The 23207-nt window shown below is 64.2% G+C and overlaps 1 protein-coding gene across 1 annotated transcript in view; it reads left to right on the top strand.

The window, feature by feature from the left end:
- Positions 1-945: 945 nt before the first annotated feature.
- The window catches only part of RXRA (retinoid X receptor alpha), a 95828-nt gene continuing 73566 nt past the window's right edge, over positions 946-23207 (top strand). The window contains exon 1 of the mRNA XM_057499203.1: positions 946-1101. Within this exon, the coding sequence (XP_057355186.1) occupies positions 1074-1101 (28 nt within the window). The 5' untranslated portion in view covers positions 946-1073. The remainder of the gene's footprint in view (positions 1102-23207) is intronic.

Here is a 23207-nt window from a genome sequence, read left to right on the forward strand (position 1 = left end):
TGGGGCTCCAGGGAAAGGCGGGTGTAGCCCCGCAGCCGGCTCCTGGGGGTGGTAGGAGGGAGGCGCCCCTGCCCTGCGCCTGCTCCGGGAGGCTTGGCTCCGTGCAGGCAACTCGCCCCCAGACCCCAGCCGGCTCGACCCTGGGCCAGGCGCCTCCTTTCGATTTTAAACAAATCATGAATTGAAAAGTCAAGCAGAGAAGTACCCAAGGCATAAAAATAGCCACCGGCCAGGCCACAAAGTCAGCGCCCAACTGGCGGCAGCTCCCCCAGCCTGGTGCCTTTAAAGAGGGGTCCCAGCCGTCCAGCGGGCCTGGTCTCCCCATGGGTGGCCGGGCTGGGGTGCGCTGTGGCCTCCACTGCTCCTTATGCGTGGAAGTGGGGTGAGGACGGGGGTGCGTTAAAGGAAACACGCCCGGGCAGAGGGGCCGGACCGTGACCCGAGGGGGGACTACGGCCCCCGCGCCTCAGTTTCCCCGCGCGGCGGCGGCCAGGGCCGGTCGGCGAGCCGCGCCCCGCGGCCGGCCGCTTTGTGTGACCGCCCAGACAATGGCCCGGCCGCGACGGGCTCTGCGGCTCCGCTCCCGCCTCCGCCCGGTGGCTTTTGGGGCGGGCCGGGCAGGGAGTTCGCTGCCGCCCCTCCCCCGTCCCGCGCGGCGCCCGACCCCCGGCAGAGGCCAACTTGCAAGTTTGTGCGGCGTTCGCCCGCTCGCAACTCGGCGGCGGGGGCCGGAGGCGCGGGCGCGGGGGGCGCGCGCCGGGCGGGGCGCGGGGCCGGGCCGGGCGGGGCGGCGGCGCTGCGCCGAGTCCGCGCCCGTCGCGGGCCCCCCGCCGCCCCCCCGCCGGCGCCGCCGCGGTCGGAGCGGGGCGCGGGTGCGCGCGGCGCGGGCGCGGGCGCGCGGCGGCGGCGCGCAGCACAAGTAGTTTACATTGTTGGGCGACTTTTGCAACAACTCGCCGCGCCGCGGCCTCCGCGCGCCGCCGCCGCCGCCGCCGCCGCCGGCTCCCGCCGCCCGGGCCCGGCCGGCCGCGCCGGGGGCCGCCGCGCTCGCCCGCGCCCGCCGGGCCGCCGCCATGGACACCAAACACTTCCTGCCGCTCGGTGAGTGCGGGCGGCCGCGGGGGCGGCGGGGCGCGTTTCCAGGCGCGGGGCGCCGGCCTGCGCGGAGCAGGCGCCGGGCAACTTTTCCCCGGGCGGCGGCGGCGGGGCCCGGTCACCCGGCTGCGTTAGGGCGCCCAGGGCCCGGGCCCCGCTCCGCTGCGCGGGTGGCGCAACTTGTGCGCTCCCCGCCCGGCCGGCCCCGGCCACCCGGTCCAGCAGGCCGCCGGCCGGGCACGGGCACCCGGGACCCTGGCCCCCAAGCAGCCCGGGCGCGGGTGGGCAGGGTCGCCGAGGGGCCGCAGGACCCGGACCAGCAAAGCTGGAAGGCCCCCTCCCAGAAACGGGGCCCCTAGCCCTGGCGCACCCGAGTGTCCTCTGGGCGTTCTGGGGCTGGCCCTACACTTGGGAGAAGGACACCCCGAGGCACGGAGGGCCAGTTTTCCTGCTCTCCTACTGCCATCCCGCCCGGTGGCTTCCCTGCCCAGACGTCCTCCAACTCCAGGCCCCGACCCACCTAGGAGGAGAAGGGGGCATGGCCCGGCGCCCCCAGCCTCTGCCCTCCCCAGGGTCTGGGAGGTAGTGAGAAGCAGCGAAGGGGGAGGGGTGTGGGGACTTTATAAATGAGACCGGGAAGGATATTAATTTGGTGGTGGGGACAGCCGCCAGGCTGTCAGGCAGGGTGAAGGATTTGTGCTGAATGGAAATTAAAACAGCTGATTATGAATGAAACTCCACGGTTCACCGCCCCTCCTGCCTGCCCACCCTCCTGCATCCTGGGGCGCAGTGTGGCCACCAGGTTGGCTGTCAGAACCTGGCACAGCTGCAGGGACGTTTGATGAGACCGGGAGGTAGAGGGGAGCGAGCCATGGTGGAGCTGGCCCCTGGGAAGGTAGCGGGAGGGGTCTGAGCACCCCCCGCGGCCCCCTGATGGGCGTGCTGCAGTGTGACTGGAGTAGGGTTCCAAGTTTGTCAAGTCTAAGAAGCCCTCCTGGCTGTCTCTGTGTGAGACTGGCTGGCGGGTGAGGGCCAGGCCGTGCGGCCCTCCCCGAGTGGGCTCTGGGTCCTCCCAAAGCCGCAGGAGAGAGTACTGATGCCCATTTTGCAGATGAGAAAACTGACTTGGAGAGGCTGAGGCCCCAGGCTTCAAACTGGGGGGTTTTGGGTTTGAACAACCTGCCCGTGGGTGCCGGTGTGTGTGTGTGGAGCAGTAGAGAAAGCCGAGTTGTTCGGGGCTTAACTGCCGCCCGGCGTAGTGTGCGGGTGGGCCCCTGTGTAGGCGACAGTGTCTCCTTTCCCCGTTAAAGCTTTGCGCCCTCGTGTGCACACATGCCCACAGAGCCAGGCTCTCCCAGAGGATCCCTCTGGAACAAGAGTGCTCAACTCTGCCTCTTCTGTGTGGCAGCCCCCACTTCCCCATGTAGCAGGGCCGTGGCTGGGTACTGGGAGCAGAACAGGTCCCTGTTGGTGATGTTCTGGTGGGCCTGGGAGTTGGCACATGTCAGGCCTGGGCTGCAGGGTCACTGGGCTGGAGTCCCCCCGAAGAGGGGCTGTGCCTCTGGGCCACTGCCTCAGGAATCTGCATGGGGGCCCCTGCCTGCAAGCAGGCCTGGGGCTTCTGTCAGTCCTGGCCGGTGGACTCCCAGGCGGCCCACTGCCCAGGCTTGAGCAGAGAATCCTGGGCTCTGATTACGTCTTATTTTTTCTGAGCTTGTGACCAGCTCTGAAGTCCAGTGGAGTTGAAGGTCCGTTTAAGCGGCTACTTGCCTAAGCCCTTTTGTCAACACAGCCTAATCCCTCGTGGGGGGTGAGTGTCAGAAGGCCTGGCTTGTCCAGGGCCCCGCTGACGGCCCAGACCAGACGTGGAGCTGTTGAGAAGGCTGAACCGCCCCTCTTAGTGTTCTGGCCACTTATGGGGCCCTGGGCAGAGAGGGCTTCCCCCCGACACTGCCTTGGGCTTGGTGGGCCTGGGCACCAGCTCTCACCCTGGGAGTCTCCCAGCCATCTGGTGAGGGCAGGGACAGCTCAAGTATGGGCTTCTGGGTAACTCGCCTGAGGCACAACTGCCTCCTGCCCTGGGCTGGCCAGTACCCCTGTGCCCATCACGGGGGAAGGCCTGTGTTGGCCTCATCCTGGACAGTGGGACTGGAAGGCTGAGCTTGCAAAGTCCAGAGGTCTCAACCTTGACAGACCCCTTGGGCAGCTAAGCCCATTTGCCCAGAAGGGGATAGGGTGGCCAGTGGCAGAGTGATAAGCCAATGGCCTCCCTTTGGAGGGCTTTTGGGGACCTAAGTGAGCTTGTAGCCCCGGTGAGGGGCTTCTGGTAATATCAGAGCCCTTGGGACCCAAAATAGAGCACATTCTGGGGCCTCCCGAAATAACAGGGTCATGTGAGTCTGGGAGGCTGGGCTTGGAGTTTGGCCTGCTGAGGCAGTTCTGTCCCGGCCTGGGCACTGCCGACCGGTTGGGGCGTTTGCCGACTGGTTGGGACGTTTGCCGACTGGTTGGGGCGTTTGTTTTGGTAAACTCGGAGGGGGCTCTGTTTGTTGATGGGGGACATGTGAGGGTGAAGAAAACAGCCCTCCGAGGTGGCCTTACTGCAGCTGTGGCCTGGCCAGCCTGCATCCTTGCCCAGGCCCAGTGTGCAGCCTGGCCCCCTCTGCCCAGACCTGGGAGGAATGAGGTGGCCTCAGAAGGGCCGTGCGGGGAGCCACGGGCCGGCCCTGGGCCAGGGCAGGGCAGATTGGAGCTTGCAGCCCTGCTCCCGCCCCAGCTGTGCCTGTCCTTCAGAGCCTGCAGGGAGCTGCACCTCCTCCAGGAGGCCCTCTGCCTGCTCTCCCTTGGACCCCACCCCACCCCCTCTGTGGCTCTGGGGGATTCCGGTTGGCAGTATTGGTTTCCTTTCCTGGGAAAGGAGGCCTAGTGGCTGGTGGTGGAGTTACTGAGTCGACAGAATGGGTGCTCGCGAGTGGGCCCCGCGCCCAGGCGGGGCTGGGTGTGCATGCGAGTGGCTCTGGTATCATGTGGGGGCCAGATTCTAGGTGGGACAGACTTTGGCTGCACAGACAGCGGAGGGTGGGGGAGAGCCTTAAACCCTGGAGGCTGCTGGCAGAGTTTTGTTTTCTTGGGCTCTGTCCATAGCCGGTGTGTTTCACGGCCGGGCCTGGGTGGTGGGAGAAGGGGGTCCCGGGCTGCTCAGCTGCTCTCTGGAGGACATGGCCAGGCCCCTGCCTTGGCTCAGGCTGGGGCCCTGTCATCAGGGCCAAGGCTCTGTGAGCCAGCACCTGCCCTTCTTTCCTCACCCAAGTTTGTTGAAGTTTGCTGCTTTTGGCAGGCTGTGGCGGCCAGGGCCTCGTGGTGTCCCATTAGCTGGTTGTTCCCCGGGAACTGGCCATTGGCAGGGCCAGGGATGGGGCAGGGGTCTGGGCCCTTGAGAGCCTGTGTGTCTGGACTGAGAGCCTGCCTGGCCAGTGGGGCTGGTGCCCATTAGGGCTTGCCTGTGCGACCTTTGTCCCAGTGCTCACTAGGCAGCCCATTTCATGGGTGCCGTGGAAGGCTGGGGGACAGGGCGAGTCTCGCGCTTACATTTATAAGGTGCAGTTCCACCGCCACCGTCCCTGCCTCTCCTCCGCACCCATTCAGGCCCCTTTGTCACTTGGTGCCCCCCACCTGTTCTGTGGAATGACCTGAGCATCGCTGGGGGGACCCCAGGAGCTGCACCTTCCTGGGGGGGTGTCCTGTTGCTGGGCTGGGGTCTGACCCCCACTCTGCTGCCTGTGTGTGTGGCCTGCCCGTTGGCCTCTCTGGGCCCCAGCTGTCTGCCTGTGAAACGGATGCGTGTGCGGCCTCTTTTAGGGTGCTGGGAGGGCAGCCCGTTTTGTCGTGGAGGTGTGCTTCCTTGAAGGCCCCTTTTTGAAGGGCAGGCCAGTCCTCACCGTACCTCCTCCAGGTTGGGCTGGGGCCCAGGTCTGCAGGGTTGAACCGGAGCAGGACACAGCAGAGCTAGGGGCTGGTGCTGTCAGGTGTGGGGTGCAGCCGTGGGCGGAGGGCGGCCTGGTCTGGCCTCTGTGTGCCGAGTGAGCACTGACGTGCCCCATCTGGGAGCCCTCACCCTGCTGGGTCCCCACTGTGCGGACCCTCCGTGATGCCCCGGGGAGGCGGGTGGGGCGCAGGACTCACTTGTACACCCACTCGAACCTGATGTGAGATGTTCTGAGTGGTCGTGCCCGCACCTCACCGACAGGGAAATTGCACCCTAGAGTCACAAAGCAATCGTGTAGCTCAGCAGCTGAACGGGCGTGAAATGGAGCAGAAAGCAGCTAAATAAAATTGGCCCAGGCTGATGCAGGGGAGAGTGGGCATGCACATGCATGCATGCAGGGTGCACACGCACTCACACTCAGCCTCCCTCTCAGCTGGCTCTAGCTATACCGCACACCCAGTCCTGCAGCCCCGCCCCTGTTTGCTGCATGTCCCTGCCTCTGTGTGTCCTCATGTCCCTGTGTCCCTCCGCCCCTGCCAGAGTGGAGTGGTGAGCGAGGTGGCTGCTCAGGGCCTGATTTCTTCGTCTTTGGGGTCTCTGGCTACCCCACTTTTCTAAATCTCTCCCAGCTAGTTCAGGGCCCTGTTCTGCCCCTGTAAGGATGCTGATGGCTCCACTGATGGGGTGCCTGCTGTGAACGTGGGACTGGGTTTTCGGGACCTCAGGCTTCATGGAGATGGGCCCCAAGTGGATGGGGAGACCAAGCTGTTTAAGGCCTGTTGCAGCCTTTCAGCCAGGGGCCTTGAGCCCCAGCTGGGCCAGAAGTGGTCCCTGGGTGAGATGCTGCTCCCCCAGGCCTTTAGAAGCTGCTCACCTGCCAGGGCCTGGATCTGCACCCCATCCAGGCTCCCCGGGAGCCTGCTCACAGGTCTCTGGCTTGGGCAAGTGAGTGCTTTGTTCTGTGGGGCTTGGTAGAGGGCTGAAGTTTCTGGTCCCTGTTTACCTCTTAAAGGCCCGCTGGGCAGTGGAGACCCCACAGTTCTCCTTGGGTGGGGTGGGGCAGGGTGGGGGCCGTTGAAAGCCATGGGTTGGGTCAGCACCCAGAGGCACGGCGTGAGGACACCCGTGGCCTGTAGCCCACCCCTACCTCACTGTGGTGGGGCTGTCTGGCAGCAAATTCCTGAGGGACTTGGGTTGGGGGCCTGGCCAAGATGGCCACATTGCATCCTCAGGGCAGGGAGGTCTTGGTTATCTCTGTGGCCCCACTCCCAACACAGCGCATGCACGTGTGTAGGGATGCAGCCTCCAGCATGCACACCTGCACACGTGTGCATACATTCACCTACATATACACATGCACATTTGCACTCGTGCATGCTCATACGAACACACAGACACATTCATGCACATGCCTCGCTATCCCAGCTGATCCTAACGCTGCCTTGATGAGCTCTTTTTAGAAGGACTCAGGCCTGCTGGTCGGGTGCACCCGCCAGGTGCTGGCCTGGTCCTGCGCTCCCGGCCTCATGGAGGTAGGTGCAGGAGCGGAGGGATGGTGCAGGCTTCCTGCTGGAGCAGGTTCTGATGGGGGCTCTAGCTGAGAGGCAGGGTTACAATAGGTGGTGGGGGAAGGGGCACCCTGGGTGGCAGGGAAAAGGCCCAGAGGCCCGTGAGCCCAGAGCTGGGAGAGGTGGTGGTGTGTGCACCGGGCACCGGGTGAGGGCTGGGGTGCCGGTCAGATGGGTGGGAGTCTGGGGGCCACGGGAACTGGGCGTGATGGTGGTAATAGTTGGAATCAGACCACCAGCTCTGTGTGGACGTGGGCTGCAGGCAAGCAGGGCTTGGGAGGAGGAAGTCCCAGGTGGGCTTGGCCTGACATAGCAGGTGTCCCAGGAGGGGGCTGTTGACCTTGCCATGGCTGGGTCACTCAGCACAGGGCTTCCTTGGGGACAGGCTGGGCCCCTGGGCTGGGCTGGGGATCTCCATCTTCCCTCAGGGTGGGAGAGGAGCCCCCGACCTGGGCCCTGGCACTCCTGTCCTCTTCCCCTTCCTGGCCCTTGGCCCTTGGCCTGCTCTTGGGGGAAGGACTCTCCACCCTGGGTATGTGCTGCACCCCCCACCGCCCTGTTAACGGAGGCATCCTGGGCCTGGGTTGCTAGCGGTTTCGGCCAGGGGTCTGGGGTCTCTAGGAAAGACGATGGGAGTCTGAGTAAAGAGGGCCCGAGCCCAGGTCTGGAAAGATTGCCGATCCCAGAGCACCAGGGGAGGCTGGGGTCAGGCTGTCCGTGGGCTGGCAGGGTGGCTGGGCCTTCTGGGCTCAGGGCAGGGACTCCACGGCCGTGGTGGGGAATGGGCCCTGGGGGCCTCAGTGTGAGGTTAACTTGGGGTCCTTCTTTAACTTGGAGATGTTGATGGTTGGCCCTCGGCTCCAAGCTCCTGAGACGGATGGCTCTGAGCCTGTCAGCTGGGGCTGCGGACGTAAAGGAAGTCTGACACGCTGTTTCTGGGGTGACGCAGAGCTGGGCCCTGGCCTCCCTGCACCTCTGTGGGCTGGTCTGAGCACCAGTGGTTCCCAGCTGTGCCTCAGTTTTCCTGACTGTGCAAGGCCCGGGGCTGGTGACGATGGGTCCTGAGCCTGGAGCCGTCAGTGTGGAGGCGAAGGAGCTGGGCCTGGGCCAGGCGGTGTGTAAATCCTCCAGGGCCAGGGATAAACCCCACGGAGTTCAAAGCCAGCCTCAGGCGTGGCCACCGGGCTGTAATGAGGTTACTGATTTAGCAGGCTCCCTGGTGCTGCCGCCCAGAACCACAGGAGGCTGGGAAGCCCCAGGGAGGGATCTAAGTATCCTGTAATTGACCAATTTAGCTTAAGTGTCCGCACTGGCCCCCGGGCAGAGGTCAGGCGGTGACAGCCCAGGTGGCTGGAGTTGCCGCGCTCATAGGCTTCCCAGTGGATGGCTGCCTTGACCAAAGCCGTCTGGAGCTGGTGCCCATCGGGCTCAGCTGGCCCTGCCTCCCCCGGGAGCTCCCTCTCGGCTCTCCGCCTGTCTGTGGGGTCAGCTCTAAAGCCGCCTGTCTGTGGGGTCAGCTCTAAAGCCATGTCCTTCTGGGGGTCTGCTCGCTTTCCGCCATCAGAGCCTGGCTGTCCTTGACCATTTGTGCGCTGTGTGGAGCACAGGGTGGTGGGCATGGTTTTGGACTTGGTGCCAGGTCACCCGGGTTCAGGCCCCACTGTCAGACCTGCCGGTCCTTTGCCTTGCCTTCTTCTGTGCGTGCCATGGGGCGATGGTGCCGCGTCACAGCTGATTCAGTGCACACACGGCGCCCTACGAGGCCGTTCTGGTAGAACAGGTGCTTGGCCAGCGCAGTGGCATGATGTGCTGGACGTGTCTCCTGCCGCCTCTGTTGCTGAGGTTCTGGAGGCTGGTCTAAAGTGTGTGCAGCCCTGCAGTGCCCAGCATAGGTGCCCAGGAGATGCCGGCTTGATCAGGAGTGGGATGGTGACCCACAGCTGACCGTCCGTGGCAGCTGGAGACTCACGTTGTGGAGGATGCCCCATGCCCTGGGGAGGGGCTGGGGGCCACTACAGCACCCTGTCCAGTAAACCCAGGCTTCATGTCTGTCAGGGCCGGGCATTGGGCAGCATCTCAGTGAGCTTTGAGGTTGCCGTGTGCTGAGCCGTCCCCTTACGTGGGCAAGCCCAGGAGGCAGGGGCTGTTGTGACCATGTTTCTGGGATAAGGACTTCAGGCTCCGGGAGGTTGAGTGATGCACCCGAGGTGCTTGGCTGGCAAGGGCCCAGCTCCCGGGTCCAAGTAGCAGTGGGTGCCCTTTGGACATCTGGGGCCCCCTGTGTACCCCCTGTGACACGGGCAGCTTTAGGGTGCTCCAGCAGAGGCTGTCACTGCTGCTCCCAGAGGTCTGTGCCCCTAAGGCCCTTGTCCTGCCTTGCTGGGGTGGAGAGCCGTCACCCACCCCACACCCGAAGGACAGGGACCCCTCCCATGCAGGGGTGCAGCTGGGGCTGGGGCAGGTGGCCTCGCTCTGGCCGGCTTTTGGCGTGCCTGGGCAGTCCCTCTTTCTCTAGCCTCGGTTTCCCTGGTGCCTCCTGGCTGCCAGAGTTCTCTGCCCTTCCCTCCCAGCACCTTGCACCCTGGCCTTGTTCCCAGGAGCTGGTGACTGTCTGATCAGGATGGCCCAGCTGGGGACCAGATTCTCGGGAAATGGCCCTGTACCCTTCCCTGGATAAGCGGGACAGGCCCGGGGCAGCAGGATGGGGTCGGGCGGGGGGGTCCGGAAGCCGAGGGCTCTGAGTCAGTTTGGGTGGGGTATATGGTCACTTTTGCTCAGCTAGGCTCTGATTTTGAACTGGGAGTGTTACAGCAAAGCATTTCAGGTGAGCAGCTGTAATGGGGACATGATGAACCTTACAGACGGGGGCTGGGCAGAGCAGGGGGCAGTGGGGACGTGCCAGCCACCAACTGAGGACGGGCTAGCCTCCTCTCTCCTTTGGCTCCGACCTCCCCTGCCTGGAACTTTCCATGGCTCCCCATTTCCCCAGCGTGGAGGCCAGGCCTCTGCTTTGTCCACATGGCCCTGTAGCCTCTCCAATCTCATCACTCTTCTCCCTGGCTGTTCAGGGAGCTTGTTGGTGAGAGAGGCTGCCTTCTGTCATGGGTGCTAGCTCTGAGTTGGGTGCTGTGTGGCCCTGGGGCTGGTAACTTTACCTGTGTGGGCTTCAGTTGCCTTACCTGTAAACTACCTGTGAGGGTCAGGGAGACTTCATGGAAGAGGTGTAGTTGTAGTTGGGTTTTGAGGGATGAATAGGAGTTTGATGTCTGGGTTGTGGGAAGGAAATCAAGGTAGAGACAATGTGTGGACCTTCCGTGGGGAGTTCTGGCCCCAGCCAAGGGTGCAGAGCGGTGATGCCCATGTAGGTACCTGTAGTAGTCCTCCCTGGAGGATTCCAGAAGGATCTGACTGCATCCCAGGCTGCTCCGGCTCGCCCCTTGCCAGCTGGGTTATAGGTCTGTGCTGGTGAGGAACCTTTCCAGCATGGGGAGGTGTGGTAAGCCGGTCTGGGAATAATTAATCCTGTGAGGAGGTGAGGGTGAGAGTGGGCCTGGCTGTGACCTGGTGGTCCGCAGCCTGGCTGCAGGGGTTCCTCTGACCAGTGTCCCCTGTATTTCCTGGACCCCAGAATGTCTTGGGTTGGATCATGACCTGTACTGGCCACCACGTGTTGTTACACCAGCTCAGATCTCCGGGGCCTGGGTGAGGGGCTGTTTGTTGGTCCCCCTGTTGGGGGAGCAGCTGGGGCCCCCTCTCCACCGGCCTGTCTGTCCTCACATCCCTTGGTCATCTCATGGTGCCCCTGCCGCGGGCCCTGCTCCTCTCCCTGTGGGCGCCTCTGGGCATCACTGGCCCAGGGGCCTCCTGTGACTGCTGGGCTGCCTGATGGCTCCTCACTCTCTCCTTGCCTGGCTCGAGGGAAACAACTCGGACTGGGGGCAGAGTCCACGCCCCACCCCTGCTCCTGGACTTTCTGCCTGGGCTCAAGGTCAGGAGGAGGGCCGGGAGGTGGGGACCTTAGGTGTTGGGTGCCAGGTGGCCTTGGGCTCAGACAGTGGTGAGGCGGGCCTCGGCCCCTGGGGTGGGGCTGTGCTGGCTGTGGCCCTCGTGGGCCCAGCTGAGGGGCAAGGATGGCGGGAGGGGCGCCAGCGCCCCCTCTCTTCCCTCTTCTGTCTCCCTGGGCATAAGGTCAGGGCACCAGCCCCCCTAGCCCATGGGTCTGCCTCCCCCGAAGCCTGGGACCCCAGGGAACACCGCTCCCAAGAGGCGGACCCCTGCAGCCCACTGGACGGCGGGTAGGCGGCACGCTCAGGGTCCCCTGCCTGTTGCATCCTGGCTCCGCCACGTGAGCTGTGACTTGAGGCATGTTACCTCCTCCCTCTTTGTCTAATGGAAGGAAGGATGTTGGATGGAGTTGGAGGTGGGAGGTACACGGCCGGGCCCCTCGGCCCACCTCTGACTGCACGTGGCCCTTTCCCCCAGGGCCTGGGGCCTCCGAACGTCCTGCTCATTGGTGGGGTCAGGTGCTAGGTCTCGTTTGCCGCCGAAGCTGCAGTGCCGGGTCCCGTGCTGGCCTTGAAGTGTTTGTCGAGGGAACCGGGGCTCTTTGCAGACGTCTCCCCAGCCCGTCCACTTCAGAAATGTGCTGGCGGGCCCCTTGCGAAGTTGACTCCTAACATGACGTTCAGCCTGAGCATCTGGAAGGATCAAGTGCCTTTTCCAGATGAGGAGACCACAGGGGCAAGTGTGGGGATGCTCAGGACCTTGGTGTGGGGCGTGTTCTGGCGCCCATGGCTGAGTGGGCAGCGGGTGTGTTGGCTGAGCGTGGGGGAGGGCCTGGGCTGTGACGTGGTGTCCCGCAGGAAAGCCTGCTGGCTGGGGGAGTCCCCTGAGGGGTGGTCCCAGAGCAGGGCCGGAGGCAGCCGGGTGCAGGGCCCCGGGAGAGGGGTCCCGCCAGCCTGTCTGGCTGAGCTGTGTTTGAGTCAGGCTTGGCAGGCGGGACCCCAGCCCACCTTCCTCTTTCATGTCTCAGAGCTGCTTTTTGTGGGACCACCGGCCTTGTTCTCCCTGCTGGGAAGAATTGTGCCTGTTGTGCCCGTGGGTCTTTGGCTGCAGAGCTGCAGCTAATAACAGCTCTAAGGGCCAGGGGGAGACAGCAGCAGGGGCCCCCCGGCCTCACCCTGAGGAGGAGGAAAATGGGCCTCGTCTCAGCTGTGGGGGGTGGGTGAGTGGCAGGACTCTGAGCGGCTCCGGGGGCTCCCGTGGCGTGTTCCCACTGTCCCCAGCCCAGCGTCTCTGCTCTCATGATCTGTTGGAAAAATGCATTCGGCAGGCATCACCGGAGAGGTTATCTCCCCCTGCAGCAGCTGGGGGACACAGAGGGGTGTGGCGTGTCCTGGGTCACCAGGTAAGAGACTGGTGCCTCCCTGGCCCCACGTTGCGCACTCCTGGCCTGTTCCCAGTTGAGCATGCCCCTTGGGCTGACGTGGCCTGGTCTGATGGTGCTACTCCCAATGGTCCCAGGGCTCCGGGGTGCCTGGGGGTATAGGGGGGCATGAGGCCTGAGGGCCCAGGGACCTCTCTGGGGCTCCCTCTTTGGGCTGGAAAGGTGGGCGTGCACCAGCCACCACTGGGCGCTTGATCCTTGCCAACTTATTTCTGTCCCCCGTGGCTGGCGTGGGACAGGGTTTACAAAAAGAGAAAGCCACTGTATTCAGAGGGCCTCCTCGTGTCAGGACCTGAGCCCTCCTGGCTGCAGGATGCAGGCTGCTCTGGTTCTGGGCTGGCTGGCCCCAAGTCCAGGTGGGGCCCTGGTCCCTCAGACCTGGGCCGGTGCCCCCGGCGCCTGCCCACATCCCCAGGGCATCGGACGAGGTCAGCCTCCTGGTGTGGTTACTGGCTGCAGCTCTCGGAGAGGCTGGGTCCCCGAGCGCACCAGCTCAGCTGCGTTCTGGGGCGGATGGCCTCCCTGCTGCCGAAACTTATCTGCCTGTGGACGGTTATTGTGTGTGTTGGGCAGTGGGGGTGCTCTCGTGACCGGCTGATGGAGCAGGGAGGGAATGGCTCTGCGGCCCATGCTGGCCCTGGACGTGGCTGATAAGCTTTGGTGCACATTGTCAGACGGGGCAGCCGGTGCCCCCCACCTCCTCGGCGTCAGCCCTGTGTTCTGCCCAGCCCCGTGCGTGAGGGCCGGGGAGCAGGCAGACCATGTCTGTGGGGTGGAGAGCAGGCCTGTGGGAACCTGGGGGTCGCAGGGCACCCTGGAGCAAGGAGATGACCCACGCCTCCCTCCTGCTGGCCGTTGGGCCCTTTCAGAGGTCCCCCTCACCCCTGCACCTGTTTCTGAACAATGAGATGACTGTCCTCACTGCCATGTCTCGCTGGCTGTCTGGGCTCTGTGCTTGGTGCCTGGCGGCCCCCATGGCCGGGACCTGGGACTCTGAGCTGGGACCTGGGTCGCTGGCCTCCGTGCCTGTGTTGGGTGGGCTGGAGGCCTGACCTCGGCTTGGCCCCCAGGACCTGGAGGTCAAGTGCGCCCAGGGTCTGCCTCTTGTCCTCTCCAGGGGGAGCCCCACCTTGTGCTCTGTGGCCAGTCGGAGGGTCTGTGGGCTGGAGGGCTCTGGTCAGAGGCCAGAGATGTGCCTGCTGCTGCCTTCTCCCCTCCCTGCCCCCCTCCCCGACTGGGGCCTGCTGCCCCCAGACCCTCTTCAGGGACATAGAGGCAGAACATGTGGGGCAGGGGGACCTGGCAGGTCATTCCTGTGGGCTGGGGTCCAGTGCCAGAGTGTACACATGTGGGCCTCTGTATGTGAATGTGTGTGGGGCATGTGAGCCTGGGTGTGTGTGTGTGTGTGTGTGTATGTGTGCGCGCGTGCATATGTGTGCCGTGTACCCAGTGCCCCCCACCCCTCCTGGCCAGCAAAGACAGGTCCAGGAGGGGACAGCTTTGCTGTGGACTGGCTCCCTGTGTGCTGGTCCCTGTGGATGGGCCTGACGCTGAGGTGACACGTGGCGAGTGCCGTGGGCAGGCAGAGCCCGGCGTTGCGTGCAGGGAGGTGAGGTGGTCAGAGCCAGGCTGTCCTTAGGAGAGCGGAGGGCACTGGCCGAGTGGGTTGCAGTTTAGGGCACTGGGGTTTTCTCCTGAGGACCAGAGGATGGAGAGGCTGAGAGCAGATGTAAGTTCTAGAAAGACCTTTTGCTGTCATGAGAAGGGTGGTGTGGGGCCGGCTGATGCTGAGTCAGACCAGTGATGTCACCCCCAGACCCCCTGGCCAGTCCTACAGTTCACCCCCGTTCCCAGGGAGTGGCAGGGCGGTGAACATCAGATCCACGGTGGGGACTGAGAGGCTCCTGGGGGTGATAAGAAGCACTCTGGAGTAGAACATGGTGGGCCACCGTGCTCACCCACTGCAGGGGCCCGGGGCTTGGGCCCAGGCTGGGGCAGGCAGCATTCAGACGTCCTTTCTGCAGGTGCCTTGCGTCAATGAGTGTTGACCCAGGAGGTGCCTTATTGAACTGAGCCAGCAGTGGGGAATTCTCATGCCGCCAGGGATGGAGAGGTGCTTGGGTGCATGAGAACCAAATGGTCCTTCCTTGCCCTCTGGCTGGGTTGTCTCGGCTCCAGGATCAGATACTCTCCTCTGTGGAGTTCTACCCCCAATCCTGAAGCCAGGGTCAGTCATGCACACTTTAGTGTGAATGAGCCTATTGCTAGTCCTGGAAAGGCCCAGCAGGAAAGGACAGGAAGGAAGGCTTCCTTTAGTCGTTAGATGAGGAAATTGAAGTCTGAGAGCTGCGCGGAGAGCTGGTGTGAGCAGGGTCCGGCCTCCATGTGGTCTGGTACTCTTATCTCCTCACTGCCTCCTTTGGGGATGGAGTGAGTGTGCAGATGGGGAGGAGAGAGGCATGTGGCAGACCTGGGTGTGGGGCCGCCCTGCTGGGTGCTGGGGGCCTCGGGCCGGGCAAGCTGCCACACTCTCTCCCTCCCTGCGTACCTGGGATGTGGTCTGCACCCTGTGGCTGACAGGCAGGTGGGGCTCAGCTCCGTGACCAAGGTCACGGGGCTGGTTAGTGGCAGAGCTGGGGTTTGAACCGGGTTCTCGGGATTCCTCTCTGAGGCATTTCCTGCCCCGGCCCCTGGTGTGCGGTTGAGGTTCTGGGGCAGCTGGAGGTCGGGGGAGACATTCCTGGTCTGGGAGGGCCCGGGGCTGAGGTGCTTTGTCTCCTAAGCAAACAACGAGGGCTGGCTGGAGCAATTTTATTTTTATTTCCTATTTTTACTTCCCCGTTGGCTCTTTTTAGCAGCTCTGGGTTGGACAGGCCCCACCCTCCAGTCTCCACCCAGTTTCCTGGCCCAGGCCTGCGGCCTTGGAGTAGGCAAGTGTGTGTGTGACCCAGGGGACCCTCAGCAGCCTGGCTTGCACACTCTCGGTGACGGGGAGTTCACTCCCGCTGCAGGCCGTTCTGCAGGGCAGCCCCTTTCCATCCCCTGGGACCGGCCGCGGGAGTGGCTGGTGGCAGTGGGCGAGCCTTCCTGCAGCCTCGGCCTCCTCACACCCCTCCTCTGGTTCTCAGCTCCTCTCAGAGGCCAGAGTTTGGGGTGGCCATGACAGAGAAGGGTGACCGTGTGGGTGTATACACTGGGTGGGGTGGGCCCTGGATGCGCAGGTGAATAAATACGCGGTGTTCTTGCCTTGGACCTGGCTGGGCAGGGCACGTGGAGGGCAGGGCTGGGCCCAGCCTTGTTCAGACGGTCTGCCAAGGTCCCTGGCTGCTGGGTTGTTGGAGCGTCTGGCTGGCTGGGGGGCTGCTAGCTGTGGGGGACATCTCCCCAAGGGCTCATGGCCTGACCTAGGGTGAAGGGCTCCTGTCTGCCTAGATGAGCTGGCATTTGGTGGATGGGGGTCCTGAACTGCAGGATGAGGCCAGAGAAAGTGCCAGGCCTCTGTGGTGCGCAGGTCTGAGTGGGATTGGTGCTCAGGTGGGGAGCCAGTGAGCTGCTGTGCACCGTACGCCCAGGTGCCAGCCTGTGCCAAGCCTACTGCACTCCATTTCCAGATGAGAACTGGGCTCAGAGAGGCTGAGCAGATCCTCAAGGGCACACAGCTGGTGGCTGTGGGGTGGCCAATGCCATGCTCTTGCCCTGTGCTTAACAGACAAGGAAACCAAGGCACAGTCCCACGGGTGGCCGCGTCCCAGGACAGCGCATGCCACCACAGGCTTTCAGTGGGGAGGGCAGGACAGGCCGAGCTATTACAGGAAGGGGGCGGGATTGTGCAGGCCCTGCTGTGGGCCTGTACACGCGGGGTGTGGGGGGTGGTTTGGGGTCAGAAAACAAGGCCCCCGGGGCCATGGTGGGGATGCAGGATACAGACATTTTTCCATGCGGGAAGGTCCATCCCAACTGCTCTGAGTACCTGTCATGCACCAGGCGGTGCACAGCCTGAGCAGGGGCAGGGTTTGGATGAGACCCTGGGGTGCTGCTGGCGTCTGAGGGCTCAGGGCTCTGCAGTCAGAGGGGCTGCTGAGGTGCCTGAGGGTAGGTGAGGGGCACAGGCTTAGTGCAGGCATCTTGCCTCTGCGCGCAGAGGTGCTGCACTGTGCCCATCTCTCCACCCTTGGCAGTAGCGCTGGATGCCAAGCTGCCGGTTGATCCTGGAATCTGCGTGCTGAGCCTGGCTGGTACCTGGGGTGTTCTGCCATTGGGAGGCACTGGGTGGGCTCCCCAGGGGCAGCCTGCAAGCCCTTGTTTCCTGCCGGGCACTGAGTGTGGCCTCTGGGCTGACACGGGCAGCCCCAGCAGTGCCCAGGTCTGCCGGGAGGGGGTTTTTGGGGATTCTGGCCTGAGGGGACAGTGGAGAGTGTTGAGGGAGAAGCCTGCCTGGCCTCCCTCTGGGCACCTGTCCCCCCTGAACCCGGAGTGCAGTGGGCAGCTGTTGTCCTGTGCTGAAGTGGCCATTCTTCTGGCGTGAGTGGCGCGGCTGTGGAGGTGCCGGCATTGTAGATAACCCCTTGTTTAGAGACCAGGAGACTGAACCTGAGGCCGAGAGGCCCTAGAGAGCACGGGATTTCCACCCACCCCGCCCACAGTGGGTGGCGGGGGTAGAGGGCGTCTGGCCAGCGGGGCTGCCTTGTTACTGCTGGGAGGAGGGGCCCTCGGAGCCTGGGAAGCCATGTGTGGGGCAGCCGGCCCCAGGGTGCTGGTGCAGCAGGGCTCCCATGGCGGCTCAGGTGCCTGCTCGGCCCTTTGCAGCCGTGATCTGGGCAGCGTCTCCCTCTCCAAGCCTGGATTTTGTCGTCTGTGAGGTGGAGTAATGGCACTTGCCTTTAGGGTGGCCATGAGGGTGAACTTAAGAATGTCCAAATCTTCAGTTCTTGCCTGGGAGCAGGGACAAGTGGTGGCCAGGGACCCCTCTGGACCTCAGTGTCCCCATCTGTGGGGTAGGGAGAAGAGTTTCTTGCTCTGAGGCCAGGGTCTTGTGAAGGATTGCCTGCCAGCGCTCTGTGGCTCCTGGAACGCAGGGGTCACGCAGCGTGCGGCCGGACAGGGTGGGGAGGAGATGAGTTCTCTCCTTGAGAAGGTGTGGCCCTGGGAGGGGCGGTTTCAGAGACAGCTGGTTCCAGAACCATCCTGAGCCCAGAAACCTCCCAGAGCCAGTCAGCAAGACCTGTCGCCTGGACGTGGACTTGGGGGTTAAGGCCCCTGTCTAGTCCCCACTGGTCTTTCCTTGCTCAGGGTCGCAGGCAGGGATGTGTGCCAGGTGGGTGGGCTCTGTCGTGGACACCTGGGCCTTGGATCCAGCCTCCCAACCCCAGCAAGAGAGGCATTGAGCTGAGGAATGGTGGGAGTCTGGGTTCACCTTCTTCCTTTAAGCAAAGAGGATCTTTCATAACTGTGGGAAAGAGCATTTCCTCCCAGAGTGGCAGGGGGGTGGGGGCGGCTTGGTCAGCAGATGTGATGTCCCCTGTGCCCTCCTGCCCTCTGCCCTCCCGCCAGCCTGCAACATGCGGGCCCATTGCCAGCCCTCATGGCCCTACCAGTGTGGGGTGGGCATGCCTGGGAAGCCCTCCCTCAAGACCTGGCAATCTCCCGTGGGGGCATCAGCTGAGCCCCAAGAGTCCCTGAAGGGCCTTGCCCTGGAGTTCCCCCCTCTGAGCCTCTGCCCAGGCTGTAGGCTGCTTTCTGCCCCTGCTCCTGCCCTGCCCCCCTTCCTCCCTGCAGACTGACTCCGAGTCATCCCAGGCCTGAGCCTGGTGTCCCTGCCACCCCACAGGTCCCTGCCACCCCACATCTGCTCCTTGCCCCAGGAGGGGATCTGGCTGAACATGGACACGACCATCCTGACCTGCCCTGGTCCTCACTTCCCCTTGCCCCAAGCGGTCCCTTCTAGCACTGGCAAGTGAGGATGTTGAGGCTCATAGCCGGGGGTGGGGGGCTGCTGGGACGTGGAGGGGGGCAGGAGCTGGCTCTCTCCGCCCGGGTCCAGCCTGGTGTGCAGGCAGCAGGCGCTCACGCGGGGCTTCCCGTCCAGCTGCTGGAGGGGCCGTGATGTGCATCCTGTCTCTTGGCTCCTGACTCAGCAGCTGCAGGGTGTGGCACCAGAGGTTTCTCCCCAAAACCCCAAGCCTGGCGCCCACCACACACCCCAGATTTCCCCCTCAAAGGTGGAAAGTGGAGCCCTTGGTTCCTGCCTCTGGGTTCCCAGCAGGAGTGGGGGCGGCTGGGGCTCTGGGCTTCTGGGCCTACTGCTCCCTCTGTCCTGTCCCCAGCCCCACCCCTGGGGACTGCACTCACCGCTGTGCACCACCCTCTGTGGCTCCCCAGTGCCTGCTGGATGCTGTTATCACTGCTGCCTGGTCCAGCCCTCCTCGTGCCCTTCCCATGCCCCTCCTGCTGCCACCGTGGACGGCGTTTCTGCAACCATAGGGTCACCCCTTGGTCCTCAGGAGCCAGGCTTGCCTCTGCCCCTAGGTCCTGTTGCCACTTCAACTGCCAGCTTCCTGCTCTGTCAGGTCCCACATAAATGCAGCCTCCTCCAGGAAGCTCCCCTGGGTTAGGCAGGGCTGCAGTGCCTGGTGTCCCGTCACCCTGGCAGCAGTGACGGGGTGGGGCTCGGAGCCCTCTTGGCATCAGTACTGTACCTGACAGTCCGATAGTGGGTGTGGACTTGGGGGGAGCAGGGGACGCAGTGCCCACCCCAGGGGCAAGGCCTGTTTTCCAGGGCTCTGGGCTGTGTAGCCAGGTGGGTGTGGGCCCAGTGCCAGGCAGAGGGCTGGGGTGGGTTCTCGGGGCCTGCTGCTTGGGCTGCTTGGACGGGCCAGCCTCTGGCCCTTGGGCTCCAGCTGCCCCAGTCCATTGTGTGTGGTGACTACCCTGCCCGATGGTCAGACAGTTGAGGAAATGGATGCTGACGCACCCTAGAGGCCACCAGCAAGTGCCTGGCAGCAGCAGGGCCCTGGGCTAGGGCCTCAGTCCCCTCCCTGTCGAGGGGACACTGGCTTCCACCCGGTGTCTTGTCCTGCCCCTGAGGCCATGCTGGCTCCTTGACTGGAGCTGGGAGGAGGTGGAGACTTTGGACCGAATCCAGGCGTGGGGTTTGTGCTCACGTGCTGTCAGTGGTGGGTGCACCTGGGGGCTCGTGGCCTCCAATCCCTTCCCTGGGGCCCACAAAGAGGCAGGGGCTGGGGATTTGCATTCTGGATTGAGAAGTCACAGTCCTGGCCTCAGTGGCCTCAGCAAGCAGGGACCTCGGCCATGGGCTTGAGTTCGGTGGGGACATATTTCCAAAGCTTGGACATTGGGTACCTGGCCCCTCCTGCCGGTTCTTCATTCAGCACCTGAGGGTGGCCCGAGTGGGCCCCCCACCGCCGTTACAGTGCCACCAGCATCTGCCACCAGCAGCCACCTGCTTACAGTATGTGCGACGCGGAGCTGAAGCAGGCTCTTGGTGGTGGGGGAGGGTGAGGCGGGAGAGAATAGCCCTGTGGACATTAACTTGCTGCGTGCCTTCCTCCCCCAAAACTGCAGTGCCCAACGCAGGACCAGGGAAAGTGAACCGTAGTCAGCCTTGACTCAGCCCGGTTCACCTGTGACTGAATCTGGGTCAGCTGCTGGCACGGATAAGCGTGAGCCAGGGCTGCACTGTAGGACTGTGGTAGGGCTACTGCACCCGCTTTGTGGGTTGTGCCTCCATGGCCCCTCCTCCTGGTAGCCCTCCTTGCTGCCCCCACTTGGGAGGGCCTCTCCCAAGCCTGGCGCCTGGTACCTTGTGTGTTGAGGGCATCTTTTTCCCACCTCGCCTGTAGGGACCCTGCAGGCAGTAGGGGACGGCGGCTTCTGGGGTGGCCACGTGAGGGTGTGTGTGACAGCGCAGAGGGATGTGCTGGCTGTCATCCAGAAGGGCCTCCTTGTAGTGCTCACTCTAAAATGCTTGCCCTCACCGTGCCGTTCCCTCTAGGTCCCTCCCGTGCTGCCATGGCCTCTGGGGTGAAGCCTCAGCCCCAGACCTGGCATTTGTCCCTGCTCATGGGGGACCAGCTGTATTGATCCACTTCCTGTTGCCAGAATATTCCCAGCCCTTCCCCTGCTCATGGCCTTTGCACGTGCTGTTCCCTCCCCTGACTCCTTCCCCTCTTGCCCATTGCTGTGCTGTCCTTCCGCTCTCCCTGGGTGTTGCCCCTCGGGCCCCCTGGCCACTGTGGTTTCACCCCCGGCCTCCTCAGCCTGCTCGCTTCCCTCTGAGGGCTCCGCACCCCCTGTGGGTGGCTTGTTGGGGCTCCGTACGGCCCCGGCTGGGGCGTGTGCCCGAGGACTGTGGGACCTGCCCCATACCCCAGGGCACCTCCAGGCCTTCAGCACGGGTGAAGCTGGGTGCCGGGGTGGGCTCCCCAGGGCTGAGCGCCCATTCTGGGGTCGGCTGCTTCCCTGCCCCGCCGCCTCCCCACTTGGGACCCGACCGGAGGGGAAGGGAAGGAGCAGCCCTGGGCATCGCTGGCCTCTGGGTGGTGGGAGCTCTAGGGGCCCCAGGGGCTTGGGGAGGCCGGGTGGGGATGCGTCAGGGTGGGGTAGTGACAGCAGGGGGCATGGCCAGATGCTGGCCCTGGACTCCTGCTCTGTGGAAGGGCAAGGCAGGCCCAAGGGGTGGCCCTGCCTGACCCGGGGCCCCTGGGGAGGGCTGGACAGGCACTGCCTCCTGGCTGCACTCCCTGGGCCCTGCTGGGGCCTTGGTGGGGGGCTCAGGCTGGGGAGAGGACCCCAGGCTGTCCCTGTGGAGGTGACAGGCAGGCAGAGGTGGGTGGGGGCCTGGACATCCTCACCCTTGGGTGGATGGCAAGAGGTGACTGTGAGCAGAGTGGGGCAGAGAGGGTTAAAGACTGAGGGAAGTAATAATGTTTCTAATTTTCCCATGTGATTTAATAAAAATGTAAATTGCAGGGCGGAGGACGACCCACCCCACCGTGGTGTTGACCGAGATTAATCGCCGGTCCCCCTGTGGTCAGCCTGCCTTTGTCTTCAGCCAGTGGCTCTGTCAGTCCAGGAGGCCAGACAGCGAGGGGTAGACAGGGCACCCTGGGCCCGGATGGATGGGGAGCCCGAGGGCCAGGGGCCACGGCTGCACCGGGGCATCCGCTGAGGAGGAGGACCCCGGGGGAGGCGTCCCTCCCAGTCCTGTATCCCCACCTCCAGAGGAGCACTGGGGCCGGGTAAGGACGGCCTGGGGCCTGCCATGGTGACGGTCAAGCCCTGGGTACATGGGGGTGACCTTTTGAGGTGAGCTTGCAGGACGGGAAGCCAGGCAGAGTTGTGTGGAGCATCCAGTGTCGGGCAGTGTGTGCAAAGGCCCTGAGGTGGGGGTCACTTGGCCTGCGACGGTCAGCGTGGAGGCAGGTGTAGGACTAGCAGTGAAGTGGGGGCAGGGCAGAGCCTCAGGGTGCAGCCGGGGTGCTGGGCCTGTCCTGACAGCAGTGAGAACCTTCAGGGGGCAGTAAGGCTCTGGTGTGGAGTTTGGGAGACCCCAGCCACTGGTGGGAGTGGACCTGGGGCAGGGGTGGGGTCCCAGGGCCATGAGGAGCTGGCAGCTGCGGGCTGGGGGCAGGTGGATCTGGGCTGCAGTTAAGCCATGTCTGACTGGCCAGAGCTGGGGGCTCAGGGCTCGGGTGAGGTTTGGGCCTGGATGGGGTGTGGTGGGGGAGGAGTCCGGAGTCCTGGGTGGGCAGTTAGGATGGGAAGGCAGGGACACTGATGCCCGGGCTTGAGGACTCTGGGATCTGTGGTCAGAGCGTGGAATGTTCTAGGTGCAGCACTTGGTCAACATAACCAGGGGCTTGAGGGACTGGTAGCAGTGGGGGTCAGAGCGCCCTTTACTGGCGTGTGTAGTGCCAGTGGTGGGATGCGTGTGCGGCAGTGAGCGGGCGGAGGTGGCCCTCAGAGCTCAGGGCGGCCTCGGGAAGGCCCCGCTGCCGGCTGGGGTGCCCGTGGCTAGGGGAGCATGCGCTGTTAAGCTGATCTCAGGGACTGTGGATCCGGCCTTGGCCGAGTTCGCCGGCTTTGGCTGTGGAACCCCTCTTTGGGTAGTCGCCTCGTCCCTGCGAGGGCTTACTCCCTTGTGTCTGCACCTGTGCCCTGCCTTGAGGTCCTGACAGCTGATTTTCCTGCCCATCTATCTGCAGTCAGGTGTCAGGTGCCTGCCAGGTGCCTCCTGAGGATGCTGGACATTGAGGCGAGTAGCTGAGCTTGGGGGTGGCACAGTCCCCGAGTGAGACCAGAACTCTGTGTGTGGCACCAGAACCTCGGTCCCCAGCCACTGGCCCCTCTCTGGCCTCCAGGCTCACAGGGCCCCTCCCTGGACGCCAGTTCCGCCCAGCCTTGGTAGGAGCCGTGGGGTTGTCGGCACGAGCCTTGGGGGTGGGAGCAGGCACGGGGGAGGCCTGGGTCTGTCACAGTGAGGGGAGGGCCCTTGCCCTGGAGGTGGCTGATGCCTGGCCGCATGCTGCCCCCTGACAGGGCCCTGGACTGCCCTGGGACTCGTGCTTAGAGGGGGGCATCCCGAGCACTGCCCCCACCTCCTGAAGGCCGTTGTGGTACTCTGCCAGGAGAGGGGTCTGGCCAGGCCTGCAGACCCAGCTCCCAGCTGGGCTAGGAGCCGCCCACACCCAGGCTATGGAAGCCCTCCTCCCCTAGCCCCCCTCGCTTTGTGCCTGGTCACCTATTTGTCCTCAGTCCCACTTAGGGCAGCTCGGCAGTGGTCGCCCAGCCTGGGTGGAGGGCTTGGCTGGGTTTGGGGATTGTGGGAGAGGGAGGGCCTCCCCAGATGGAGCAGGAGGGAGTGGGCAGGGATAGGCCTGTGGGGGCTCTGGGGGCGCAGGCTGGCCTCCGGAGTGGGCGGCGGCCAGGCTGTGTGTGGGTGGACCCCGTGCTGGCTGGGTCCTGCATACTGCTGAGGTTGGGTTTGTGTTCCAACCCCGAGAGCTCTTTACATGCAGGGGGCATGCGTGGGGTCAGGCCATCATGTCAGTGAGCACGGGCAGGGCTGGGTCCCCGTGGGCCACCCCTTGTCTCA

The sequence above is a fragment of the Manis pentadactyla genome, chromosome 3 (genome assembly GCF_030020395.1).
Source record: "Manis pentadactyla isolate mManPen7 chromosome 3, mManPen7.hap1, whole genome shotgun sequence".
Classification (NCBI taxonomy): domain Eukaryota; kingdom Metazoa; phylum Chordata; class Mammalia; order Pholidota; family Manidae; genus Manis; species Manis pentadactyla.